Consider the following 24,978-nt stretch of genomic DNA (forward strand, 5'->3'; position numbering starts at 1 on the left):
AATATACCGTGGGTTTGGGTAGGGGGAACTTGAGCACCCTTTGATTGGGGGAGGGGGGGCGCTAGAGCCAGCAAATATTCTCCATATTCCCTATATCCTCAGCAAATATGGAGAATGTAGAAAGAAAAAGACACAAATTAATATCACCAAAGAGTCTCTCAGCTCAGACTTTATCGCCACACCACAGACAAGGACACAGACTTGAAGCACTGCCTGATCTTCGTTAACAGTAGAAAGTCCACTGATTTGCCTCAAGAACGGCCCCTCTCAGCCCTGGCAGTGGCACCTCCGAGCGCATGAACTGGCATTTTGGAGCCCATTCACTACTGTGGGATACCTTGCTCAGCCTAGATACTGGGGTAGGGGCTTGGCCCTGCCTCAAGCTGGTATCCCAGACCTTGACAACTCCCCAAGAAAGGCCTTATACCCTCTGAGGAGTGGATGGGGGGGGATGAAAAACGGGAGTGGGAGTGGGAAAAGGGGAGGGAGGGGGAACTGAGGTTGGTATGTAAAATGAAAAGTAAATTTTTTTTAACAAAATAATATGAAAACAAAGACCCACCCCCCTCTTGGAATTATAGTAGATCCAGGGGCTTACATGGCCTCCCGGGGTAGGTTCCTCACCTAGAGAGGAGCTTGTCCAACTGCCTTCTTCCTGATTGCCACACGGTGTCACTGTTATAACTTGACCTTACATAGTCCAAACTCATTAAGTGTCCGTCCCTGCCTGGATTTGGGTTCTTGAGGGAAGTCAGTCCTGGGCCCCCCAGAGTAAAGCTATCTTAATCCAGGTAACACCCCTACCTGCTCCCCTGTCTACCCAATACAGCCGGCCCAGATGTCTGCATCTGGACTGGTACCAACAGCTAAGAGTGGTAGCCTTACAAAGTGCAGCTGACCTTGTCACATAACCGTCATAGAAGAGCAAGCTATGGGGCCTCAGTGGAGGAAGCAGGGCAGGAGTCCCGGAGCGTCTTTGGAGAAACTTCCACTCAGGAGAAGCCAGGATCTTTGACTATGCCACAGAAAATACAATATGATTTCAAAGTCAGAGTTTAGTGATGAAAGATATTAAAAAATATTCAAGGGGCTGGAGAGGAGACTCGGCAGTTAGATGTGCTTACTGCTGTCGCAGAAGACCAGAGTTCAGGTCCCAGCATCCAGATCAGGTGTCTCACAACTGCCTGTACTTCCAGCTCTAAGGTATCCAGCACTATAGTGTGTCTTCTGAAGATACACACGTTCACATGCATATACATATATACATGCATGCATACATACATATACAAATAAGTAAAAATAAATCGTTTTAAAGATTAAATAAACTAGATTGAATCGTGTGTGTTCTAGATCAGACAGATGCTCATGAGAGAAACAACACACACTCAAGACACAAAAGACAGGATCCTCAGGAAGGACAGGTGTATATGTGACTTTCTTAACACTAGTTATATAACTAGTTATATGGCGCGATATTGGTGGCTCCTGAAGTCATTGTTCAGTGTTTCTTTTACAATGGCACTTATTTATAGGGGTGTAGATGTGCCATGGCGCACTTAGGAAGGCCTGAGAACAATTTGTGGTAGCTGGTTCTCTCTGACCATGTGGTTCTCAGGGATCAAACTCACTCATGGCATCGGGCTTGGTGGCAAGTGCCTTTACCTGCTGCGCCACCTTGCTGGCTCTATTCATAGTATTCATAAGGAACTTCTCCTCCTCCTCCTCCTCCTCCTCCTCCTCCTCCTCCTCCTCCTCCTCCTCCTCCTCTTCTTCTTCTTCTTCTTCTTCTTCTTCTTCTTCTTCTTCAATGAGAATGAAATTGTAGAGTAGCTTCTCAGCTACATTGGCCAGGATTATAGTCTGGTTAAAAAAATAAGTCAAGCCAGGCGGTGGTGGTGCATGCCTTTAATCCCAGCACTCGGGAGGCAGAGGCAGGCAGATCTCTGTGAGTTCGAGGCCAGCCTGGTCTAGAAGAGCTAGTTCCAGGACAGGAACCAAAAGCTACAGAGAAACCCTGTCTCAAAAATCAAAAAAAAAAAAAAAAAAAAAGTAGTCAAAAGGTCAAAGGACTCTGTTGTAAGAAGGCCACTAGGAAGGTAAAGCGTTTGTTTTGACTGTAGACAAAGCTCATAATCTCAGCAAATTACTGTTTACAGCTGGCAAGGGTGGAGTCACCTGTGCTCAGGCCTCAAGTATGATTGATTGCTAATTTTAAATTCTCATTTGAGAGCCCTATAAAACAAATTATTGTGGGGGTGTGATGGCACATGCCTTTAATGCCATTGGCAGAGACTCTGAGCATCTATGAGTCTGAAGCCCAGCCTGCTCTGTGATATAAGTTCTGGGCCAGTCTATGACCTGTCCAACGTATAAGAGAAACAACCCTATGATCTCATAGTGCTCCCCAGGGGTGGGTGGAAATGGTGAGTCAAAGATGATAAGGTTTGGGACCAAAAATCCCCAAAGCAACCCTGCAGTATGTTTGTGAGCAAGTGTAGAGAAACGGATCAACTTAGACGTGGTGGAGGAAAGACTGTATGAGAAGGACACACTAGCTGGGAAGGCTCCTGGGCTGGTCTTTATCTAAGCAGGCCCCTGGCAGCAGGGAAGAGTGTAAGCAGAGGCTGCATGTTGGTTTCCTGGCCACCCAGAACCGAATAATCACACAGAAACTACATTAATTACAACACTGTTTGGCCAACGGCTCAGGCGTATTCCTACTAGCTCTTACATCTTAAACTAACCCATTCATTTCTGTTCATCTGTGTATCACCACAATGCTGTGGCTTCCTGGTAAAGTTCTGGCATTCTTCTCTTTAGGCAGCTACATGGCATCTCCCTGACTACTTCTTTCTTCCTGCATTCAGTTTGGTTCCCTGTGCCCCTCCCCCACCCGCCTAGCTCTATTCTGTCTTGCCATAGGCCAAAGCAGTTTCTTGCAGTTCTTTATTAACCAATGGTAATAAAACATTTTCTTAGCATACAGAGTGGAATTCCACATCAGAAGAGTGACAATTTAATGGGGCCAATTAAGGCCCAAATCCTATGAGGTCCTTGCTGTGGTTTCTATAATTTATATAGAAATTTATATATAATTTATATAGTTATTCCCAGATAGGCCAGCTCATCCCAACATTCTAATTCCAGTGACTTTAAACCATACTGTAGAGCAGGGAATGGAGCAGGGCTGGGATGGACCACAGTAGATGGACTCACAGGGTGGGGAGTGGTAGTCTCCAGTCTCCCTGATTATAAGATTTACCTGTGTGTTGGGTAAATGGAGCAACACCCATGCCCCCGTCAGTTCTGCAGCATCATCACCTAGGTGCTTCCTCTGAGCAGGACAGAATCATATGGGCACTGGATAAACCATCCTTTTCCTGGCTGCTTTTCATAAGACAGCCTCCTGCTTCAAGTGAAAATCCTTCATGTTTGAGTAAAAGCTGTGTAGAGGTAGGTGGCCAGGAGTTTTAAAAAAATATAAAATTAATGGACTTCACTGAAAGGCAAGGGTATGTCCTGTTGCTCTCTGCAAACATGGCTGCTGTGTGCTAGACATGAGGTCCGAGGTTGAACACATCCCCATGCAAAGCAGTTCTATATACATGTTTATAGATGAGCTGAGGGAACCCTGGGAAGAAAACAAGGCTCAGAGAGGCTGGACAGCCTACCCAGGCTCACAGAGACAGGAGGGAACACGATGGAATCAGAAGCGCTCCTGGTCGATGCCGCCCTAAACCCAGACCCATAGCCACAGACTGCTTTCCTATGGGCCTGAAAGTGTATTTTGGTTTTCATAATTAGAGCAGAAGACCCAGTCAACCCTTAGTGTCTAATTTTCCTGTAAACAGTTGGGTCTTAGAGAAAACTTAAGGAGATTTGATCTGAGTTATGAGCGGCTGCGTGGTCAGTTCTTCAGGTCCCAGGTCCTCGGCAGCACACTGTACTCTCTTGCCAGTCTCCTTTTGCAACCTCCTGGCTTCTGCCTGAGGGGAAGAGTCAGCCAACCTTTGTCTGACTTCTGACTCATTGTTTACCTCTGTCCAGAAGGCACCCTGAGGGGAGTGGAAGGGAGGCAAGGAACCTGGAGGCCTTAGGCGCTGGCTGGAAGTGGCTAAGCAGGTCTCTGCTGCTGGCTGGAAAGGAGCCTTGGGTCTGCTCTCTCCCCTTCTGGGGCAACAGGCCATTTCAAGTTTTGAAAAGAGGAAAGGGAGTATTTTTCCTTCATGAAACAATATCCATTCACCGGGACAGCTGGGGAGACAGAGGGGAGTGGAGAGCAGAAAACCTCTCTGTTTTTCCTATCTTACAGATAATGACACTCAAAATGCTAGAGTCTCTCATGCTTTTCGGGGTGTGCTTTCTAGCTCTTTTCTTAACTGTGAGAGAGCTACATTTTTTGCATATATATGTGTGGGTATGTAGATATAAACACACTTCACACACACATATACTTTTAAAATAATAGGCTATTTTAAAAATAATTTTAGATGTATAGAAGACTTTGAAGACAATGTAAGGGCTGGAGAGACGGACCAGCAGTTAAGAGCAAAGGACTTGAATTCGGTACAGTGCACTCATGTGCACCCCCATACACACACACACACATATACACATACATATATACATACACACAATTTTTTAAAAATTATAGGCATGGGCCACAGTGTCTGATTTTAAAAACTAAAAAAATAAAAAAAAAGAGAAGGAAGGAAAGGAGGAAGATGAGGAAGAGGAAGAGGAGAAAGACTGAATAGAAAGTCCCCTGGCACCTTGCTCTCCCTCTATATGGTTTCTGCCTTTGTGAATATCTTGAATTGACTGGTGTGTTTGTTCTCATCATGGAGCTTATGCTGGAACACTGTTGTTCAGCACACACACTAAGGCTCACCGTGACACACGTGCTACGGTTTTGACAGGCCTGTGTGTGGTCACGAGCCCTTCATGACGATGTCAAATAGAATAGTTCTCTGCCTCGACAGTCCCCTGGGCTCCGCCTCGTCATCGCTTCCTTCTCTGTCCCCCATCCCAGACCCTGACAATTGCTAATCCTCTTTCAGGAACCCCTAAAGTTTCTTTTTGTATAATTTTTAAATTGGTAGCCAGTTGTGGTAGCACACACCTTTAATCCCAGCACTTGGAGACTGGTGGATCTCTGTACATTCAAGACCAGCTTGGGTCTACACAGTGAGGTCCAGGCTAGCCAACTAGGGCCGCACAGTGAAACCCTGTCTCAAAAAAAAAAAAAAAAAAAAAAAAAAAAAAAAGAAAAAAAAAGAAAAGAAAAGATTTGGTATAGAATGCATACTGGCAGATATCTAGCCCTGAGAATTTGGTGAACACGTACACCGCTCCGTACCTGTGTAATCATATCCAAACCTAGGCTGAGATCTTGTCTGTCACCCGAATGTTCTCTCTTTCATTCCCAGTTAGTTTCCTGCCCAAGAGTGGCAGGCAGCTCTCCTGACTTCTGTCATCACTGGTTGGTTAATTGGTTTTGCTAATTCTTTTTTTGGGGGGTGGAGGTGGGGGTTCAAGACAGGGTTTCTCAGTGTAGCTTTGCTTGTCCTGGAACTCACTGTGTAGACCAGGCTGACCTCAAACTCACACAAATCTGCCTTCTTCCCAAGCTGGGATTAAAGGAGTGTATCACCACTGCCTGGCGGTTTTGTTAATTCTTAACTTCCTAGCAATGGGATTAAATGGTGGTGGTGGGGTGGCTTCGTACTTGATTTTTGTGCTCTGCTATTTTTTGATTATTTTTTAAATATTATTTCACTGTAGTAAGAATACAGGTACTATTTAAGCCACTGTAGTAGCACATGCCCTAGGATATGCTGAAGAGACACAGACGAGAGGACCATGAATTCAAAGCCAGCTTGGGCTACATTTGGGCTAGCGCAATGCCTCAGAGGGTAACAGCTCTTGCTGCCCAGCTTGACAATCTGAGCTGAATCCTCAGGACCCACATGGTGGAAGGAACTGACCCCTTCATGCCATCCTCTGGTGTACACAGCCACACAAACAAAGAAATACAGACACTATAATAATCATACTATAACAATCAGTGCCGATTGCGTCAGGTAGGATGATGGTGATGTCAGGGCCTGAACGGGCAGAACCATTTTCCACCGACTTCTTCACTCGGCTATTGAGAAAGTGAGCAGAGTAGACACATCAGACTACAATACAGCTCTGTCTGTTTTTCCATCACCCCACCCTGTTTTTCGTTTGCCAACTTTTTTTTTTTTTGGTCTTGAGACAGTCTCAACTAGCCCAGGCTGGTTTTGAGCTCCGGGCTCAGCCAAGAATGAACTTGAACTCCTGAAGCTCCTACTTCACCTCCAAGTGCTGGGATGATGGGCGGCACAATGGCCACAAGAGGCAACTTCTCCTTTTCTTTCTTTTAGAATATTTATTTTATTTTTATTTGAGTGTGTGTGTGTGTGTGTGTGTGTGTGTGTGTGTGTGCGCGCATGCGTGAGTGTGCATGCACGCATTTGGGTATGTGGCTGCCCACAGAGACCAGAAGAGGGGGTCAGATACCCTGGAGCTGGACTTGCAGGTGGTGGTGAGCTGCCTGACATGGGTTCTGGGAACCAAACTCAGGTCTTCTGCAGGAGCAGCAAGCGCTCTTAACCACTAAGTCATTGCTCTGGTACCCCATTTCTCCTTTCTGTTCTGTCAAATTTAGATTTTTCTTTTTGCATTTTGAAGCTCTGTTGTTATTAGGTACATAGAATTTTAGAAAATTTTAATATCTTCTTGATGAATTGAACCATTTTATTATGAAGTGATCTTTATGCCTATTGTGTTCTCTACACAAAGATCTATTTTGTCTGATGGAAGATAAACAGATTTTTTTCTTTCTTTCTTAGTGTTTGTATAGTATACCCTTCCTCCTCCTCTTCCTCCTTCTTTTGGAGACAGGGTCACACTATGTAGCCCTTGCTAGTCTGGAACTCAACTATGTGGAGCAGGCTGGCCTTAAGCTCACAGAGACCTGCTTGCCTGTCTTCTAAATACTGGGATTAAAGGTGTGTACCACCACATCCAGCCTCCCATCCTTACTTTTAACTTATTGGTACTTAAAAAAATCAGTGGTTAACTGTCACTGTTGTACGTAGGCAAGGTATAGTTGGGTGTAAGTCATTAGTCCACTTTGAAAAATTTAAGCCTCTTAATTAGAGGCTTAATAGTATTTAATGTGATTATTAAATGGTTGACTTGATTCTGTAGTCTACAGTAAATAATCTAGACTTGTTTTCTAGTCATTGTTTTGATTATATTTGTGATTGTTTTTTTCCTTTTGACTTAGTGACCACAAATCTTGTTTTTCATGGTGGCTTTAGGACGTAGCATATGTATTGTTAGCATATCAGGATCTCCTTTGAAGTGAGGGGATAGCATCGCTTGTACATTAGGAGCAGCTTCTAAGAGTAAGCTTCCAGGGGCTGGAGAGACAGCTCAGTGCTTAAGATCCTTGGCTCTTACAGAGGACCTGGGATCAGTTAACAACGGCCTGTTCTCACAACTGCCTGTAGTTCTAGTTTCAGAAGAATCTGATGCCCCCTTCTGGCCTCCATGGGTACTGCATGCACATGGTGCACAAACAAAGGTGCAGAAATTTAGCATACAACATAAAAATAGATCTCATAAAAGAAAAGAAAGAGCAAACTCCCATTTTGCCTCTTTTACCCTTTCTTCTATTGTTATTGCACATTTTATTCCTGTTAAGTTACAAATGTGGCAATAGATTCTTTTGCTTCAAGCAACTAGTTTTTTATGTTTTAAATGAGATTTAGACTAGAAAGGGGAAAAGAGTATGTGCACAGTGCCTGTTTGTTGTATTTTGGTGTAGGGTCTGGTCATCATCTGGTATTCTTTCCATCCTGGTGAAGGGCTTCATTTACTATTTCTTGAAAAATAAATCTGGCATGGGGAGGTAGAGCTCACCTTTAACCCCAGCAGGAGGCAGAGGCAGGTAGATCTCTGAGCTCTAGGTCAGTCAGGACTACCCTCTCTCAGCAACAATAAAAACAACAGTAAGTCTATTGGTACTTTGGCCTTCTTCTCCTTCTCCTTTTTCTTCTTCTTCTTTTGGAGACAGGATCTCATTGTGTAGCTCTGGCTATCCTGGACTCACAGACATCCACCTGCTTCTGCCTCCTGAGTGCTGGAACTAAAAACATTGTACCACCGTACTTGGCTGGTTAATTCTTTTAGCTTTAACTTGTCTGAAAAGTATCTCTATCCCGTTTATATTTCAGAAAGATATCTCTCTGAGCAAAGAACTCTCGGTAGACAGGTTTATTGCTGGGGTTGTGGTAGTTTCTCTGTCAAACATTACTCCACTCTATTTCCGCTTACGTTATTTCTGATACTAAATCTGCTATCATCCTTAACTTTGTTCTTTTATTTTCTCTAGTTGCTTTTCTTATTTTATTTCTCACTAGCGCTAAACAACTTGACGGTGATATACCTTGGTGCGGTTTCTCGTTGTTTCCTGCACATACAACAGGTATTCTTGGCCGTGACATGGATTTACAGTTTAAGTGAATTCTGAAACTTTTTGGCCTTTATTTCCTCAAAAATGTCTTCTATGGACTGTCTTCCTCTGAGGACTCCAGTGACACATGTATTGACCCACGGGCAGCCACCCCACACCTCACCCATGATTCTGTGCGTCTCCTTTAGTCTCTGTCCTCTGTTTGGACATTTCTATTGCAGCCCCTGCAAGGACACTGGCCTTTGCCTCTGAGCATCGAACCCACCATTCTCAGCCTGTGCATTCTTCACTCACGTGACTGCTTTTGCCCCTGAAAATCAGAACTAGGTCTTTTTTTTTTTTTTTTTTTTAACCTCTCCTGTCTGTGCTTGAGAGGCCCAGGCTTTCCTCTAACCCAGTGGACATATCAAATACAGTTTTCTTATTTCCATGCAGCTGAAGATTAACTCCAGGCCCCGTACATGCTAAGCAAGCACTCCTACTAGGCTGTGCCCCCAGCCCTGTGATAGCTTTTGTGAACTCCGGGTCGGTTTTTGACAAGATGCGTTTTCTTTTCATCGTGGCTCATCTGTCCCTGATTCTTCGCATGCCAGGCATTGCAAGCTTTAAGCTTTTGGGGAGTAGATATTTTTATATTACTATAAATATTCCTGAACTCTGCTGTGGGGCGGTTATTTGGAATAGCTCAATCTTTTCAAATCTCGCTTTGGAAGGTGGGGCCACTGCCATGCTTGTGTGTGGGTTCATTTCCCACCATGGAGACCAAGCCCTTCTTGGTCCCCTGACAGATGCCCTGTGAGCCGTAGACATTTTCCACTCTGGGTGGTGGGAACCAGAACCATTCCCAGCTCTGTGTGACTCACTCTGAGGTCTGCTCCATGTATCTCCTTTCAGATGATCTCGGTATGGGCACATGCCAGTTGGGACCTCTCTATTTCTAGAAGTTTCTCTCTGTCCAGCCTTCTCCGTGCTAGTATTCACTCTGGCCTGGGAATTCTAGCTGCCTTGGTCTCCCTAGACACCTACCTCTGTCTCCTCGCGGAAGGGAGGCTGGCAGTCTTCACTCACCCCTAGCCTCCACGTCACCATCTCCAGCCCTAGGCAGGGGACAGCAGGACAGTTTTTCCTTCTCTGCGGGGCTTGCCATCTCTCTTCCCCATCACCTTCACCAGTCCCATTCCTGTGACTGGGAACTCTTATTTATTTGTTTATCTATTTATTTTGTCGGTGAACTTCAGAGCTTTGTTGTGCAGGAGAGAACTCTTTTCTAATTAGTAATTCTTGCTATGACAGTTTGCAGCAGCGCAGGCACCCTGAGAACATTGAAACAGCCTGTCCAGTTTCTAAGAAAGAAAGAAACTTGGTTTGTAACTAGAGATGAGCAAAACCCCTGGCACTTGTTATGGAAAGTGTGAGGAGATCCTTCTAGGCAAAGAGAGAGAGAGAGAGAGAGAGAGAGAGAGAGAGAAAAGAAAAAAGAACAAGGGTGGGGTTTGGAGTGCAAAGGTTGTCTCTCTCTTCCCTCTAAAAGGTCCTTGTGTCACAGGCATGTGCAGTCCCCTGGGTCTGTTTACGGTCTCAGATGCCAACCCCGACAGCAGTTAATCTTTCCAAGATCAGCCTCATAGCTGTGGCAGCCCCAGAAGGAGGCTGGGATGTCTTTATGACTTTGATATCAAAGCAGCTTGGCTCCCAGTGATGTGGACTCGTGGCCTCCCACTCTTCCACCACATAGTACAAGGTGGCAAATAGCACAAGAGATGGGACTGAGGTTTAGTGTAAAGAGGAATCTCTCCGTCACATTTTGAGCTCAGTAAACAAGTACACAAGTGCCGTCTACTTTGGAGAAGGCAGCGAATTCTCTGAATACTCAGTGGACCAGCACCTGCCTGGGCTTGAGCCCTAGCACTATAAAAACAAACAAACACATACAGAGCACAGTTGGCAAGTTATTTAACAGACGAGCATGAAGACCTAAGTTTTACCCCAGAATGCACACTGGAAAAAACTGGGTGGAGTGGTGCATGCTTTTAGTTCTAATACCAAGACAAGAGGATCTCTGGGACTCACCGGCCACTCAGCCAGCCTGCTTTGTGAGTTCCAGGCCACTGAGAGAGCCTATCTCAGAACAACAACTGAAACAAGCAACTCTCTCCAAGAAAACCAAACCAAACCCCAAGCCAAAACAACATGGAAGGCACCCAGAAAAAGTACTTGTGGTTCTCTCTGGCTTCCACACAAACCTGTGCACACACGTATGTCCTCATCTGTAGCCATGTACACATAAACACACACGCACACAAGATTGTCAGTCACTGAGGGATGCTTCTGTTATGTTCCCTGCTTTGCACTGCATTTCCTGCAGCATACAAATTGTTTTAATACACCCTGAAAGTCCTATCAAAAGGCACAGGGCAACAATGCACTCACCAGAATTTCTACCCTTGAGGTAACAAGATAAAAGAAAAAAAAAATCCAATTCTAGGAGCGAATCACACTTTTCCATGAATGACTGTCAGGGTTTACCTTTGAATGGTTGGCATGCTCACATTTAGATGAATATTCTGCCACATTCCTTGATTTGGGTTTATCTGACCTTTAAGGACTTTTCTTTGATATGAATAAAAATGGATGCTGCGGTCTGCCAAAGGCCAAAGCTCATAACCCAAAACAGATGGCTTCTCTGAGGGGGTGGTTCACTTTGTTTCTTGATTCGATCCCTGAAAGTCTGGCTCTAGATGCACGTGAAGAACACACTATGTGAGAGACGGCAGAGACACTGATGGTCCCAGCAGTGGGTAGGTCTTGCGTGCAGCAATTCAGCCTCTTTGAAGTTCTAGCCCGAGTCATGAAACTGGGTCACTCTTCTATCTTTTAGGTGCCCGTGGGAGAGTTGCTGAGAAACCTGGCTAAGTTTTAGCTTTTCAATTTTCTTTTCTTCTTTCCCTCCTCTGCAGTAAGCTAGCTGGTGGATGAGTTAAATGACACTTTGATCTCGACATGATATAAAAATTCACTTTGATATAAATGGTGGTACTCACCCATGATCCAAGAACTAGGGAGACTAAGCAGAAGGACTGCAAGTTCGAGGCCAACTTGAGCTACACACTGAGACTTTGTAAGAAAGAACTGATAAGAGGCGGTCTCTAGTTTGATGATTAATGCAGGAATGCGGGGACCTGGGCAACAGCCCTCATGCCCGCCTCACTATGGCACCCAATCTCTGGACAAGAATCAGGGCTGGCAACTCCCAGGCCTGTTGTAACTCACTTGCTTCCGCTCTGTCCCTGGCTTCTCTTTTCCAGAGAGAGCATTGGAATGCCATGAGTAATGCTAACGATGCTATATGGGGAGATCTTTTCATCTTTTGAATTAGGTTGATTTATGAATAGAAGTCATTCACAGACATCTGGGCTGTATAGTTGCTAATAAGTTATTTGCTATACACCAATAACGGATGGAACCTGCCGGGAGACACAGGGCCTGGGGCTCAGGCATACCGCCTCACCAGGACTTTTCCAAGAAGCATTTAAAAAAATACTTTGCCTCTGTGCCTTCCCCATTTGTAAAACAAGAGGCTTAGGCTAGTAGGTTATAAAAGTACTGTGGCTCTAGGGGAGAAAAACACTTCTCTAATCTTCAAGTAAAACACTGATTTGAGTACATTATTAAATATTTACTATCCTTGATTTGAGTTCACTCATATCCATCATCTATCTGTCCATCTGTCTACCTATCCATCTTCCCATTTATCCACTTATCCCTCTATTCCACCCATATGTCTATCTATCTGCCCATTCATCTATATGTCCATCTACCCATCATCTACATCTGTCCATCCATCCATCCATCCATCCATCCATCCATCCACCCACCCATCCATCCATCCATCCATCCATCCATCCATCCATCTGTCCGTCCACTCATATGTCCATCTATTTCACAGTATTATCTACTGAGTATGGCCATATGCCAGGCATTGTAAGTACAGTGTTGAAAGCAGGCAAAGGTCCACACAGCTTCCAGGGAGGGAAATTATCATCAATCCCAGGGATGGTTACTGTGTCTAATACTAGGTGACCCTGTAAAAGAGCTGTAATTTGTGAGTCAGGGCCAGAGGGACTTCACAGAGATTTCTGGGGAGGGGCAGAAAGGCTCCAGGTTCCAGGTAGGTTTGTATAGGATAGAGCAGGAGATGAAGGCCAGGCCACAGATGTCAGAAAAATCCACACAGATGACATTTCTAAGCCGTTGCTTTGCCTGCCACCTGGAGTTCAGAAAGAAGGGGGCTAGGGTGCATGGGAGAAAGAGAGCTTTACCTGCCCAGGCGAGAGGCTGGAGTAGACAGTACGCAAAGAAAACAGCTCTGGAGCCAGGCAGTGCCAGGGCCTTGATCTTGCCTTACATCTGCAGCTCATCCCCTTCTTCTGGGCTAGACCTTTTCTGGGAACAATTTTTCATGTATACCATGGGGGGGGGGGGAGGCATCCCCTCTGCCAAGCTGCTGTGTGGGTTAAATGAAATTGTAACCCAGAGTTGTTAACACAGACTTGGCCCAAGTAAACGCTCAGCGTGTGGCCACTCTCCCCCCACTGCTATTTTGCTTTGCAGTTTGTTGGTCTTAATGGCCAGGGATACAGCAGTCACATTTACATCTTCCAGTCAGCCTCCTTGTGGAGAAGCATTGCTGCGTGTCTTCAGACCTGTGTGCATTTATGAACCTACATTGATAGGTTTGTTTGTACCAAGGTCGTGGGGACACCTTTTCTGTGCCCCACAACACTTGCTTAGCAGATTGCTGCTGCTCTTGGGCCAACACCCTTAGGTTGTTCCTTCGGGGTGCTGTAGGCAGAGTCTGCCTCGGAAAGAAGCTGGGGTCCTTTGTCCTTCAGACCTCATCCCAGAGCTCCGCTAAGGACACTTGTGGCCCCAACTGATTGTGAGTACAGCTGTGTCCCGTATGTCTCTACTCAATCTTGAGGCATAAAAGGACTTATGTGAGCTTAATTAACGTAGAGCCCTCAGCAGACCAGTTCCTAGCATTTCTCCAGCCCTTAGGCAAATCTGCTTCTGGTGAGTGCCTGTCATCTGACATTAAGAATTGCTTCTGATGGGTAATCAAAGAGATCTCTGGTTCTGGCCTTCTGCAGAAGAGACCAACCTCTGGTCTCGGATTCAGAAGGAGTTGCTGTGTGTCCCCCACTCCGTGGAAGATTCATTCCTAGTTGCTCTCTGAGAAGAATGAGCAAGTTTACAGGGTGCCAAAATGGTACATTTAGTAGTCTGTCTCAGATAGCAATGACTTCCATCAGTCTAAGGGAAACCATGGGCTATGCTTCACTGGCCATTGCTGTTGGAAGGCAGCTGCGGACATGGCTTTGTTTGTGTCATTTCCAGTGGGATACAGGGGACAAGAAGGGGCTGCTACTGCAGTTCTCAAGCCAGACGACATATATAGGAACGCTCTCGTAATCTCATCCTCCGCTAAACTTTTTGACCCCGTTCACAGATGGAACACACCAATATATAAAGTCCTTGCTGAAAGGAAGAGCCTCCAGGTAGAATCACAGCAGTGCTGGGAACAGGCCATCTGGCTAATAGATCATCACAGTTCTGGATCCCTGCTGGATATTTTCTGGAAGGCCAAGTGCTCATGCTTTACTCAAATTCTAGGCAGTTTTGCACATACCTGCCAGGGCTGGGCTGGGTGTCTCCATGGTCGTCTGGGTGACCACATGGACACTGGAGTGATGTATATCTCTCTCTCCCCTTCATTTTTCTCTAATCTGCCTTTGCCCACACTGCTTTTGGGTGAGAAAATGCTGAGTCGCTTGAAACTGTAGCCAGCTCCCTCATGGGTCCTCAGGTACCCATCCCTCCTCTTATGTGCAGGAACCGGCATTTAGGCAAAGATGGCTGCCATGGCAATGGGATGTATACACCTCCCTAAAGGCTTTAGATGATGCCCCATGCAGAGGTGACTGGCTTGGCAGAGAGGCTGCACTGGGTGGAGGACAGAGCCTCCTCTCTCCCTGGGAGGTTTTGTTCTTCCAGGCAGTGTGCCAAGAGAGTAGGAAGATGTCCAACCAAGATCCAAGCTCAGCCTCCCTGTTCTGTGTTCTCATCTGCAAATAGCAGCGGTAACACCCATCACATCTACTGCTTCCTGGGTTTAATGAGACGGCCTATGCCAAGCTCTGACACCATCGCATCCATTCTCATTTCTCAGCTTGTTATGTGGGAAAGACTGAAACCTCAAAACATCGAAAAGAAAGGACGATAGATGCCCATTCATACAATAGATGCCCGTACATACAATATATTCCCATACATACAATAGATGCCCATACATACAATAGATGCCCGTATATACAATAGATTCGCGTACATACAATAGATACCATCATACAATAGATACCTGTACATACAATAGATGCCCGTACATACAATAGATGACCATATGTACAATAGACAAGATGCCCATATGTACAATAGATGCCCATATGTACAATAGATGCCCGTACATACAATAGATGCCCATACATACAATAGATGCCCATATGCTTGTTTTATCCATGCTTGGGTTGCCATCAAAGACCACCACAGACTGCCAATTTAAATGACAGACATGTTTTTCTCATAGTGCTGGCTGCTGAAAGTCCAGGGCAAGGTGCCGTAGGGCTGGCCTCTGGGGAGGCCTCTCTTCCTGGCTTGCAGAAGTCATCTGCTCACTGTGTCCTCATATGACCCTCCTCTGCATGTGCACCCCTGCTGTCTGTCTTTCTACATACGGACACCAGTCCTTCTGGATTAGGCACCCATCCCATGATCTCATTTAACTTTTCCTCCTAATCTCCAAAGAGTTATTCTGGAGTCTAGGGCTTCAACGCAGATTTGGGGAGACACGCGGATCAGTCTAGAACATGTATTTATAACTGGGGGGAGCTAGTGAGTAGTGTGTTTGTTGTGTGTGCACATGTATGTGTGTGCATATGCATGTGTGTATGTTCACCTGGATAAGTGTGGAGGGTAGATGTTGGCACTGAGAGTCTTTTTTCTATTGCTTTCCACTTCATTTCTTTTTATTTAATTTATTTTATTAAAATAATATAATTGAAGAACAATTAGATAACTATCTATCATATCAGATACAATAAAAACAAAATTAACACTCAAATCACTACAAAGCTTGTATGCCTGGCTTTCTTCCAGATGATAATGTGTATGGAGACCAGATAGGGCCCACCTTGTTTTGGGGGACCAGGTCTCTCATTGGACTTGGAATGGCTGTTTTGACTAGACTGGTCGGCCAGGAGCCCCTGAGATCTACATGATTCTCACCCCTCTTCCAGTGTTGGGGTTGAACCACAACACGTGGCTCTGTGTGGATGCTGGGGATCCAGACTCGGGTCCTTAGCAAACAAGCTCCCCACTGAGCCCCATCTCTGATCTCATCAAGTTTAATAGAAACACACTCCACTTCTCTTTCCATCCTAGGCTTCCTGCAAGTATGAAAACAAGAGTGGGAGATTTTTTTTGGTGGGTATGGAGACCAGAAACCACCCTCTGAATACAGTGGGTCTGTAGATGTGTGTATGTAACAGTTATCAACGGTTCTAGAAGCTTCCTTTGCTATTCTTGCCATAAAATATCTTAAAAGAAAATGACTTTTTAAAGTCCTAGATGGAGCTGGAGAGATAGCTCAGCAATCAAATATGCACACGGCTTTTGCAGAGGACCTGAATTTGGTTCCCTACACCCATGTCAGGCAGCTCACAACCACCTGCCGCTCCAGCTGAGAACATCCAGCAACTTCTTTCAGCCTCCACGAGCACTACATACATATACACCCCCACCCCCACACCTAATTAAAAAGAAAATAAAACATTGACAATAAAAATATAAAGCTTTAGAAAAATTGTATTTCTGTTAACTTTGACTTACGACATAACTTCTCTTGATACTAGAAAATATAGAGTCATGGCAAATACATAGAATCACAGCTATAGAAATAACAAAGCTCACATCCTACAGCACAGCACGGGAAACCAGGAAGGGGGTGACTGGACTACAGCAAGGGGAAGTTCACAAGCATGTTTTTACGGCTCTGTGTCAGTCATACTTGGGTTATAAAATTAAAAGGCAGCTGGGTGTAGTGGTGCGCACCTGCTATCCCAGTGTTTGGGAGGTGAAGGCAGGAAGATCAGAAATTTAATGTCAGCCTTAAGGTAGCAAGTTCCAACCCAGCTAGACTACCTGAGACCCTGCCTCAAAATCGTAAAAGTAAAATTTAAAAGTGCACTTAAATCAGTAGGGAACTGAGCAACATATTCAAATATAGTCTCAGTGGTCTGTGTTAGAAGAGCAGGAGGGTTGGTAAGTGCTCTAACTCTGAGCCAAGGTCCTCCCAGTTCTCTGTGTGTGTCAGGACAAACACAGGTATGAAGGGATTTCAGCTCTCGGGGGATATCTGCTGGCCAGTGGAGAAATTCCATGGAAACGACAAGTGACTTGGATTATCCTCTCACTGGACCGCCATACAGTGAAGCACCAGCTATCTTCAAGAATATATTTAAGGGGATGGTGGCGCACACCTTTAATCCCAGCACTCGGCAGGCAGAGGCAGGTGGATCTCTGTGAGTTCGAGACCAGCCTGGTCTACAAGGGCTAGTTCCAGGACAGGCACCAAAGCTACAGAGAAACCTGTCTTGAAAAACCAAGAAAAAAAAAAAAAGAATATATTTAAGGGGATGGTGACACACGCCTTTAATCCCAGCACTCGGGAGTCAGAGGCAGGCAGTTTTCTGAGTTCGAGGTCAGCCTGGTCTACAGAGTGAGTTCCAGGACAGCCAGAGCTACATATTAAGACCATGTCTCAAAAACCAAACAAACAAAAAGAATAGCCCTCAATTTCAAAATCACAGCTTTTCTAATTTATGCCCTTTCCCCAAATACAAAATGACCCAAGAAATACTTGAGACCATCTTGTAATTATCCAGAACTTGTTCACCCTGCCCTACCGTACTCTACATTTTGAGGGAGGTGATGGTTTGGATTTTGGTTTCTGAAGACAGGGTTGCTCTGTAGCTTTGGAGCCTGTCCTGGAACTAGCTCTTATAAACCAGGCTGGCCTCGAACTCACAAAGATCTGCCTGCTTCTGCCTCCTGAGTATTGGGATTAAAGGTGTGTGCCACCACTGCCCAGCCCTACTGTACATTTTTATTGATTGATTGATTCAAAGGCTCCCTGGGAAGTCGAGGAAAGTGTTTGCCTGTCAAGAATGAGGGCCTGAATTAAATTCCCAGGATCCACATTTTAAAAAGGCAGGATTATGGAGTATGCTTATAATCCACGTAAAAGGCTCCCAGAGAGAGACAGATCCCTGGGGCTCAGTGGCCAGCCAGCCTAGCCTGCTTAGCAAGCTCCAGGCCTGTGATATTCTGTCTCAAAAAAAAAAAATGAGACATTGGAGCTAGAGAGATGGGTCAGCAGATAGAAGTACTTGCTGATCGAGCATGAGGACCTGAGTTCAAACCCCCAAGCCCCCACAAAAGCCAGAGATGTAGTACACACATCTGTAAGTCCATGCTAGAAAGGAAGATGGAAAACAAAGACAAGAGATTCCTCCTGGTGTACACTACAGAAAAACTGTCAAAAGATTCTGGATCAACTCTCAAGGATGTTCTCTGGCCTCCACATGTGTGCACCTACAAACACACACACACACACACACACACACACACACACACACACACACTTTTCCTGGGTTGCCTGCATTCTTTATTATTTTCAATGAGTTTCCGTATTTCCCTGCTCACTACTGACCCGCACGGAAAGCCTCACGCCTGGATGTCTGAGACTTCCTGCATTGGCTTTTTGAAGAAGCAAGGGCATGGATAATGATTATGGGAGGAGGGATCTGGGGCTCCCAGTGGTGCTCCCCGCATGGGGGTCAGTATGTTTTTGGTGGAGGCTCCTGGTAACTTTCTATGGGAGTCAGGTTGGGGGTCATTCTGCCTGTATATGGCTCCGCTTTGGGTAACTGTGAGGACCAATGAGACAACTCATGTTTTCATTGTTGGCAGCACTGGGCTAGGAGGCTCCTGCTCTGCTTCTGAGAGTGCAGCCAGCCTGGATCCATGTAGTGTGTTCCCAGAGGTGACCGAGCCAGGGAAGCACCCCCAGGAATCCAGGGGGCCAGAAGGTTCTCCAGTGCCCAGCTCATCACTGCCCTGGGAACAGGCGTGTCCCTCAGCCCCCATGCCCTTCACCGAGTGTCCCCCAGAAGGTTGCTTGGCAAGCTCAGAAGCAGCACCTGAAGATGGTACCCTTACCCATCACCCTAGGAAGGAAGCTTCCTCTAGTCTCCAAGGGGACGCCTTAGCAACGCTTACTCCTAAAGGGGATGGCTCCACACAGCACAAGATGGCCACCACAACCCCCAGTGCTGCAGAAGACACAGAACCGAAGGGAGAGGGACCGAACTCATCCTCCAGAGGAACTGGCCAATTGCCAGGAATTTCCCTAGTGCCTCCCCGGGAGCCGAGGACAGAGCTGCTGTGTGGAGAGAGTGACTGGCCTGGTGGTTTTGAGTCCCAAGAGAAAGCGGATGTAGATGACTTCTCGACCCCAGCGTCTGCCACTAAGGCCCCTGCTGCCACTGGGCTGGGGACGGAGAGCTCAGATGTCCCAGAGGAGTCCCCCGCAAAACTTGAGACCATGTTCCCACAAGATCCAGTCCTAAGATCATCTGATAAAGAAAGAGGGGGAGAGGAGGTGCTGCCAATGTATTCAGTCAAGAACTTGGAGTCTCTTGGAGGCCACCATCCTTCTGAAAGCAACTTGGGGGCTGAGCCTGGAGTTGGAGCGATCACTGCCGAGCAGGAAAGCTGCCAGCAGAAGGTGGAAAAGCAGCTGCCACAGGCAGAACGGCCCTCAGACCCACTAGATTTTGCCACAGCTCCGGGAGATAGTGACCTCTGGAAGGAGACTCGAGGAGACACCAGAGATGTTCAAAGACAACCACAGACAGGGACATCAGGAACTGGGCCCCAGCAGGTTGTCTGTGTGGCATCAGGTAACCAGCCGGATGGTAGCTTGCTTGGGAGTGCTAAGGCCCCTCCATTTCCTAGAACAGAGGAAACACATACAGCCTCCAGTCCCGCTGCACAGCCTGCTGCTTGGAATTCTGTCACCGTAGACGAGCCCAGCTTGTCCAAGGAGACAGATTCTGAGGCTGAGATGCCACTTTCTACAGATCTGGCCACAGAACAGGTTGATACGGGGGTGGTGGAGCTGAAGCCAGCATCAGATCTGGGAAGAACACCAGAAGAACAACCGGAAGGCAGCCTCCGAGGGGCCCTTGCCCCTTTCTTGCAGGGGCAAAATGATACAGTCCTAGAAGAACTGTTGCTACCAACTTTCTCCCATGGGGCTTCAAATGAAAGTTCTAGAAAGTCAGTGGGATCAGGTGACAGTCCTAAGGCCCCCGAGGATACTGAAACCAGAGTTGTGGCTCGAGAAGAAAGCAGATCACCCAGAGACAACTCTAAGGGACAAGAAGCCATCAGTGTCCTTGATGGTGCGGAGTCTAGGAATCATGGGGAAGACAGGTCCCAAGCCTTTCACAGCGAGCTCCATCTGGAGTCTCACAAAGGTGAAGTTGCAAAGCCACATAGTGACTCTCCCAACTTAGACTCAACACAGCCACCCAGACAGGCGGTTGCTGGCCACAAGGATGGGCCCTTCTCTGGGTCAGCAGAGGCAGTGAGGCAGGTAGGTGATGAATCCCATATAACTGGCACACCCACCCCACTGCACAAACACCATGAGGAGGACCCCATCCTGTCCTCAGCATCGGCTGGAACTGCTGAGCCCTCTCCTCCCCAAGAAGCCACCTGGGCAAGTTCAGGATCTCAGACCAAAAGCCCCAGCATGCTTCAGGGCAGTGCAGGATTGGGAACAACACAGTCACTTCCCGCTTTAGACTCTGAGAAATCAGGTTTCCTGTCTATTCCAGCAGTGGAGGAGGAACCCAAAGCTGGGGAGGCGGAGAACATATTGGAAATAAAGAAGAGCCACTCACCCTTGCAGAGGCTGGAGAAGGTCGAACCTGGACAGGAAGTTCATACCAATGTGTTACCTCCCCTCAGTGGGAAGAACTCAGTAGTGGGACATGGACACACTATGCTTGGTTTGGAACTAGACTGTCAGGGAAAATTGTCCTGCCCAGAGGACAGCCTCTCACCACCTCCAGAGAACCCGCTCCAGCCATCTAAACTGGACTCAGAAGCATCTGTCTTAGCTGTTCTCTGTGAGAAGGCCCAGTCACCTACAAACATGCAAGGGGCTTGTCCAAGTGACCCAGGTCTGAAGAAGGAGGGTACAAATCCTTCCCCAATCCTATTACCCACGGAAGGGGAGCCTTGCATAGGTGCGAGCTTGCCCACTCATGAAGGAAAGGAGCAGGCTTCAGAACTTCCCCCCAAAGGCGGTCCTTGCAACACTCCAAGTTCAGCACTCAAGGATACAGATCTGGGAAAGGCACCATTAGAGGAATCAGAACCGCCAACCCCACTGGGACAGAAGCTGCCTGCATTAGGAGAAAATGAGCAAGGGGGCGTGGGCAGTGGCGGTCAGCCCTAGGAGAGCCTGCATCCCGCAGAAGACACTGCTCTTACAGGAAACTTGGGTGGAAAAGAGAGTTGCTGTATCGGGCAGGGGCCGAGCAAGTCCCAACAGGAGCTGGGTGATGCTTTGAAAGCAGGCAGCCAGCGTGAAGAAGCACGTTGTGGGGACTCAGGTATTTCTGAAGCAAGTGATGGACTGCCCCTGCCTCAAGGCTTGGGTAAGACAGAGGTGGCAAGTACAAACATAGTGGAGGCCCCGCCTTGTCAACCTGACTCAGTAGCTCTCCTGGATACAGCGCACTGTGCTCCGGTCCCAGTGCCTACCAGAGTCACGCCCACCCGGGATGCCCTAGAGAGTGAGGCCCGTGATGAGAGTCAGGAAGAGTTGGCCCCACAGCTGGAGATGGAGCAGCTGGCCACCTTCGGTGTAGAAGCACGGGGGCCTCTTGGCAGTTTCCCCAGAGGGGCAGAGCAAGATGGATCTGTGGAGGCGAATGTTGATGCCCGGGAAGGAGACCCTGGGATGCAGCAGGCTTCTGAGGGACCAAATGTGGCTCCGCACGGTGGCTTCTTTCAGACTGATCAGCACCTCACGTCTAGGAAAGAAGGTTACACCTCCACCCTGACTGAGCCGTGCCAACTTGAACAGCTTGAGCCCAGCTGTGGGGATTCCTCGGGGCCAGCTGGAGAATCAGATAGGATTCCCGGAAGTACAGTGGACATTCAGGCACACTGCGCTGTTTCAGATCCACAGAGGCTCCTGCCGGCTCGACCACCTGAAGAGACTGTGCCTGGCGTCCCTTACCTACACATCAATGGCACTGTGGGGGAGGATGCAGGAGATGGTAGCCTGAGACCCGTTTCCTCTGAAGGCCCCAGAGCACCTCATGAACATCCCTGTCCCACAAAGGAGTTCCCACCTGCTTTGGAAAATGACACTCCTGGAAAGGTATCAGCTGTCTCCTTCACCACACTCTTGCAACCAGGAACTGCAGGTGGGGAAATCTCTGCAGCCGGGGCTGGTAGTGGTGGCCCTCAAGCTGGAACTACTGAGAGACCGGTGAGTCTCATGCCCTACCTGGACAGGATGACATCCCTGGCCAAAGATGAGCAGACGACAAGAGAGCTGCATGTGACTACAGCTCCAGAAGCAAATGCCAGGCCCTCTGAGGTTGCAGCACCCGCTGCCAGTGAGGATGCAGCAGGAGAGACAGGTGGTCACAGGGAGAGCGCAGTAGAACTTACCCCAGATCTCAGGGTTGGTGCATCGGGTAGCGAGGGTGCGAGCTCCAAACAGACCAGCATAATTACGGGTCTTCCTGACTTCAGAGAACACATCACCAAGATCTTTGAGCAGTCTGTGCTCGGAGCCCTGGCTGCCGACCGGCCCCAGAGTTTACCTGGTGAAAAGGCAGGAGCATCAAAGAATTTTCTGGTTGAGGGACCCAGCATATCACCGAACCCGGAGAAGCTTCTAGATGGGGCTCAAAGAGTGGCTGCTGCCCATCTCCCTGTACCTCCTGCTGGACTCCAGGTGGAGAAGAAGCAAGAGTCAACCATGGAGGCTGAGATTTCTCATCTGCTTCCCCAGGATCCAGCATCTGAGAAGCTGGGGGGTCTGGCCAAGACAGCCTTGGAGGAGAACCTTCCAGGTGCCAGAGTTGAGGGGCAAGTGACCTGTGACCCATTGATGGTGACCAGGGAGAGGCTAGAAGGGACTGGGGGGTCTGACCAGGGAGCTCAGGCTCATTTGCAGCAAGGAAGAAGCAGGCAAGAGTCAGCACTGGGCCTTCCCTCCTCTGCAGCTGTTCAGGGGGTGCCAGCAGAAAGAGCTCCTGGCTTACCTGTGGCTCCTCAGAGCCACACAGAAGAGGCTTCTGTTGGAGGGGACAGCAGTCCTTCTGGAAAAGAGAACTTAAAAACACCGGCCAGCAATAGTCAGCCCAGAGGAGCCGGTACCGGGGCCCCTGTTCACACCGAGTGCTCGAGTAATCTGCAAGGATCCACCGGTGCCCTGGAGGGCTCTTCTCCTCACGGAAGTCTTTTGACTGTGCCTGAATCTAACAGTGAGCCGTGGATCCCTGCCACACCTGGGGGTGAAAGAAGCCCCAGAGCTGCTGTCAGTACTGCAGAAATGCAAAATGTGCTGGCCTACCAGGATACCCCCAAACCCCTGGCGGGAGAAGCGTTGGATACTCCTCTGGGGCCTAGCAAAATGGCGGGAGCTGCTGAGGCAGCAGAAGGTGACATCACACCAAGCACAGCTGAGACATGGGCATGTGTGTCTGGTGACCTCCTTGAAACAGGTACTGCAAGGATGCTTCCCGCTGTGGCAGGTGACTCAGCACTGCCTGGGAGCTGCCAGGACCCAGGATGTGCCAACAGGACTCAGACAATGGAAGGCACAGCCACCCTTCAAGGGGACAACCAGGCCAGACACCAGCAGGACCAGGAACAACTGGGCCCTCAGCTCCCTGCTCCTGTAGGGCATGGGAAGACGAGTGTCTCTTCACCTCCAGAGCCCGGTGGAAGCAAAGACGTGAAGCTGGACCTGTTAGCTCCAGAAGAACTCTACACTGGCAGGTACTTAGATGCAATGCCCCAATAGGTTCAGATCCAATACTATCCTGGCCCTGATGTCAGGGAATCTAACAGGAGGCTAGCTTCATCTCTGTCTCAAGGGTTAAGTGGCCCCGCTTACCCTCTCTGGATGTGCTGGGATTCTGAGAGGCAGGAGAGGGGAGGTCGGAGGCACGGGATCTATGTAGTTGACATGTCTTGTTCCTTTTCTTGTGTGCTTTAATTCTTCTAAAACCACTGGAAAAGCGTGAAGCGTTGGTTGGCTATGTGTGATTGGGCGATAGGCTTCGGGCAGTCATGTTCTCTGGAGTGCAGACGCGACTGCTTTCAAACGTGGAATTGTTTAGGTGAAGGGGCCTTGTGTGATTCAAAACAGCTCCCAGCCTATTGCTGCCTAAGGGTCTCTTCTCCCTGGGGATATTGGTATGGTGGCCACTTAGTGTTTACTGGGCAATGTGCTTTGGAAAATAGGATTTGGGGAAGAGACAGCACTCTCCAACTCTCTGATCCTAGCCATCAATTTCTTTCCTCATCTCAGAAAGAGCCCAGGGCCCGGCTCAGCCACCTTACCTTCAGTTCCTGAGACATGTGCTCCGCAAGCCTTTTCAGCAGAGGCCGGAGAGTCAGGAGGACCAGAAAGGTCAGTGACACATAGGCTTTTTTGAGTCTACGGCACCTTCCTCAGAAGCCTTGTTGATTTTACAAAGGACAGCAATGTTTGCCTATTTGAGAGTGTCTCAAGTAACCCATGCTAGCCTCAAATCCAGTCAGAAGTCAAGGACGTGTTTGAATTCCTAATCCTCTGCCTCCACTGCCTGAGTGCTGGGCTTGTAGACATACACTACCATGCCAGGCTGAGAGCAGTTGTTTGTGTGTGAGCTGTCATGTGTGAGAGGCAGCCAGAGCTGGTGCGACACACCTGTAGTCCCAACATTTAGGAAGCTGAGGCAGGAGAATCATGAGTAGGGTCTGAGCTTTGTTTAAGACGCTGCCTCAGGTGTGTGTGGGGAGATGGGGCAGATTCCATTTCTCTGCCATGTGCACTTTAGTAGTGGCCGGTGACACAGGGCAGCATTGTTGCCCAAAGGGGTGTTTGTTTCCGTGTCAAACAACTTCACTAAGCTACAATTCACACAGCATATAATTCACTCATTTAAAGTCTAGATACACATGCCCATACACACACACAACAGAGAGAGAGAAAGAGAGAGAGAGAGAGAGAGAGAGAGAGAGAGAGAGAGAGAGAGAGAGAGAGAGAG

The 24,978-nt window shown here is 47.8% G+C and overlaps 1 protein-coding gene across 1 annotated transcript in view; it reads left to right on the forward strand.

Annotated features, from left to right (window-relative positions):
• Tacc2 (transforming acidic coiled-coil containing protein 2) overlaps positions 1 to 24,978 on the forward strand; it is a 179,699-nt gene that overhangs the window by 24,205 nt on the left and 130,516 nt on the right. Inside the window, 2 exon segments of the mRNA XM_050165932.1 lie at positions 18,596 to 23,722; positions 24,258 to 24,359. Of these exon segments, the coding sequence (XP_050021889.1) occupies positions 18,596 to 23,722; positions 24,258 to 24,359 (5,229 nt within the window).

Source organism: Alexandromys fortis, unplaced genomic scaffold, assembly GCF_014885135.2.
Source record: "Alexandromys fortis isolate MF-2015 unplaced genomic scaffold, M_Fortis_MF-2015_v1.1 scaffold_146, whole genome shotgun sequence".
Classification (NCBI taxonomy): Eukaryota; Metazoa; Chordata; class Mammalia; order Rodentia; family Cricetidae; genus Alexandromys; species Alexandromys fortis.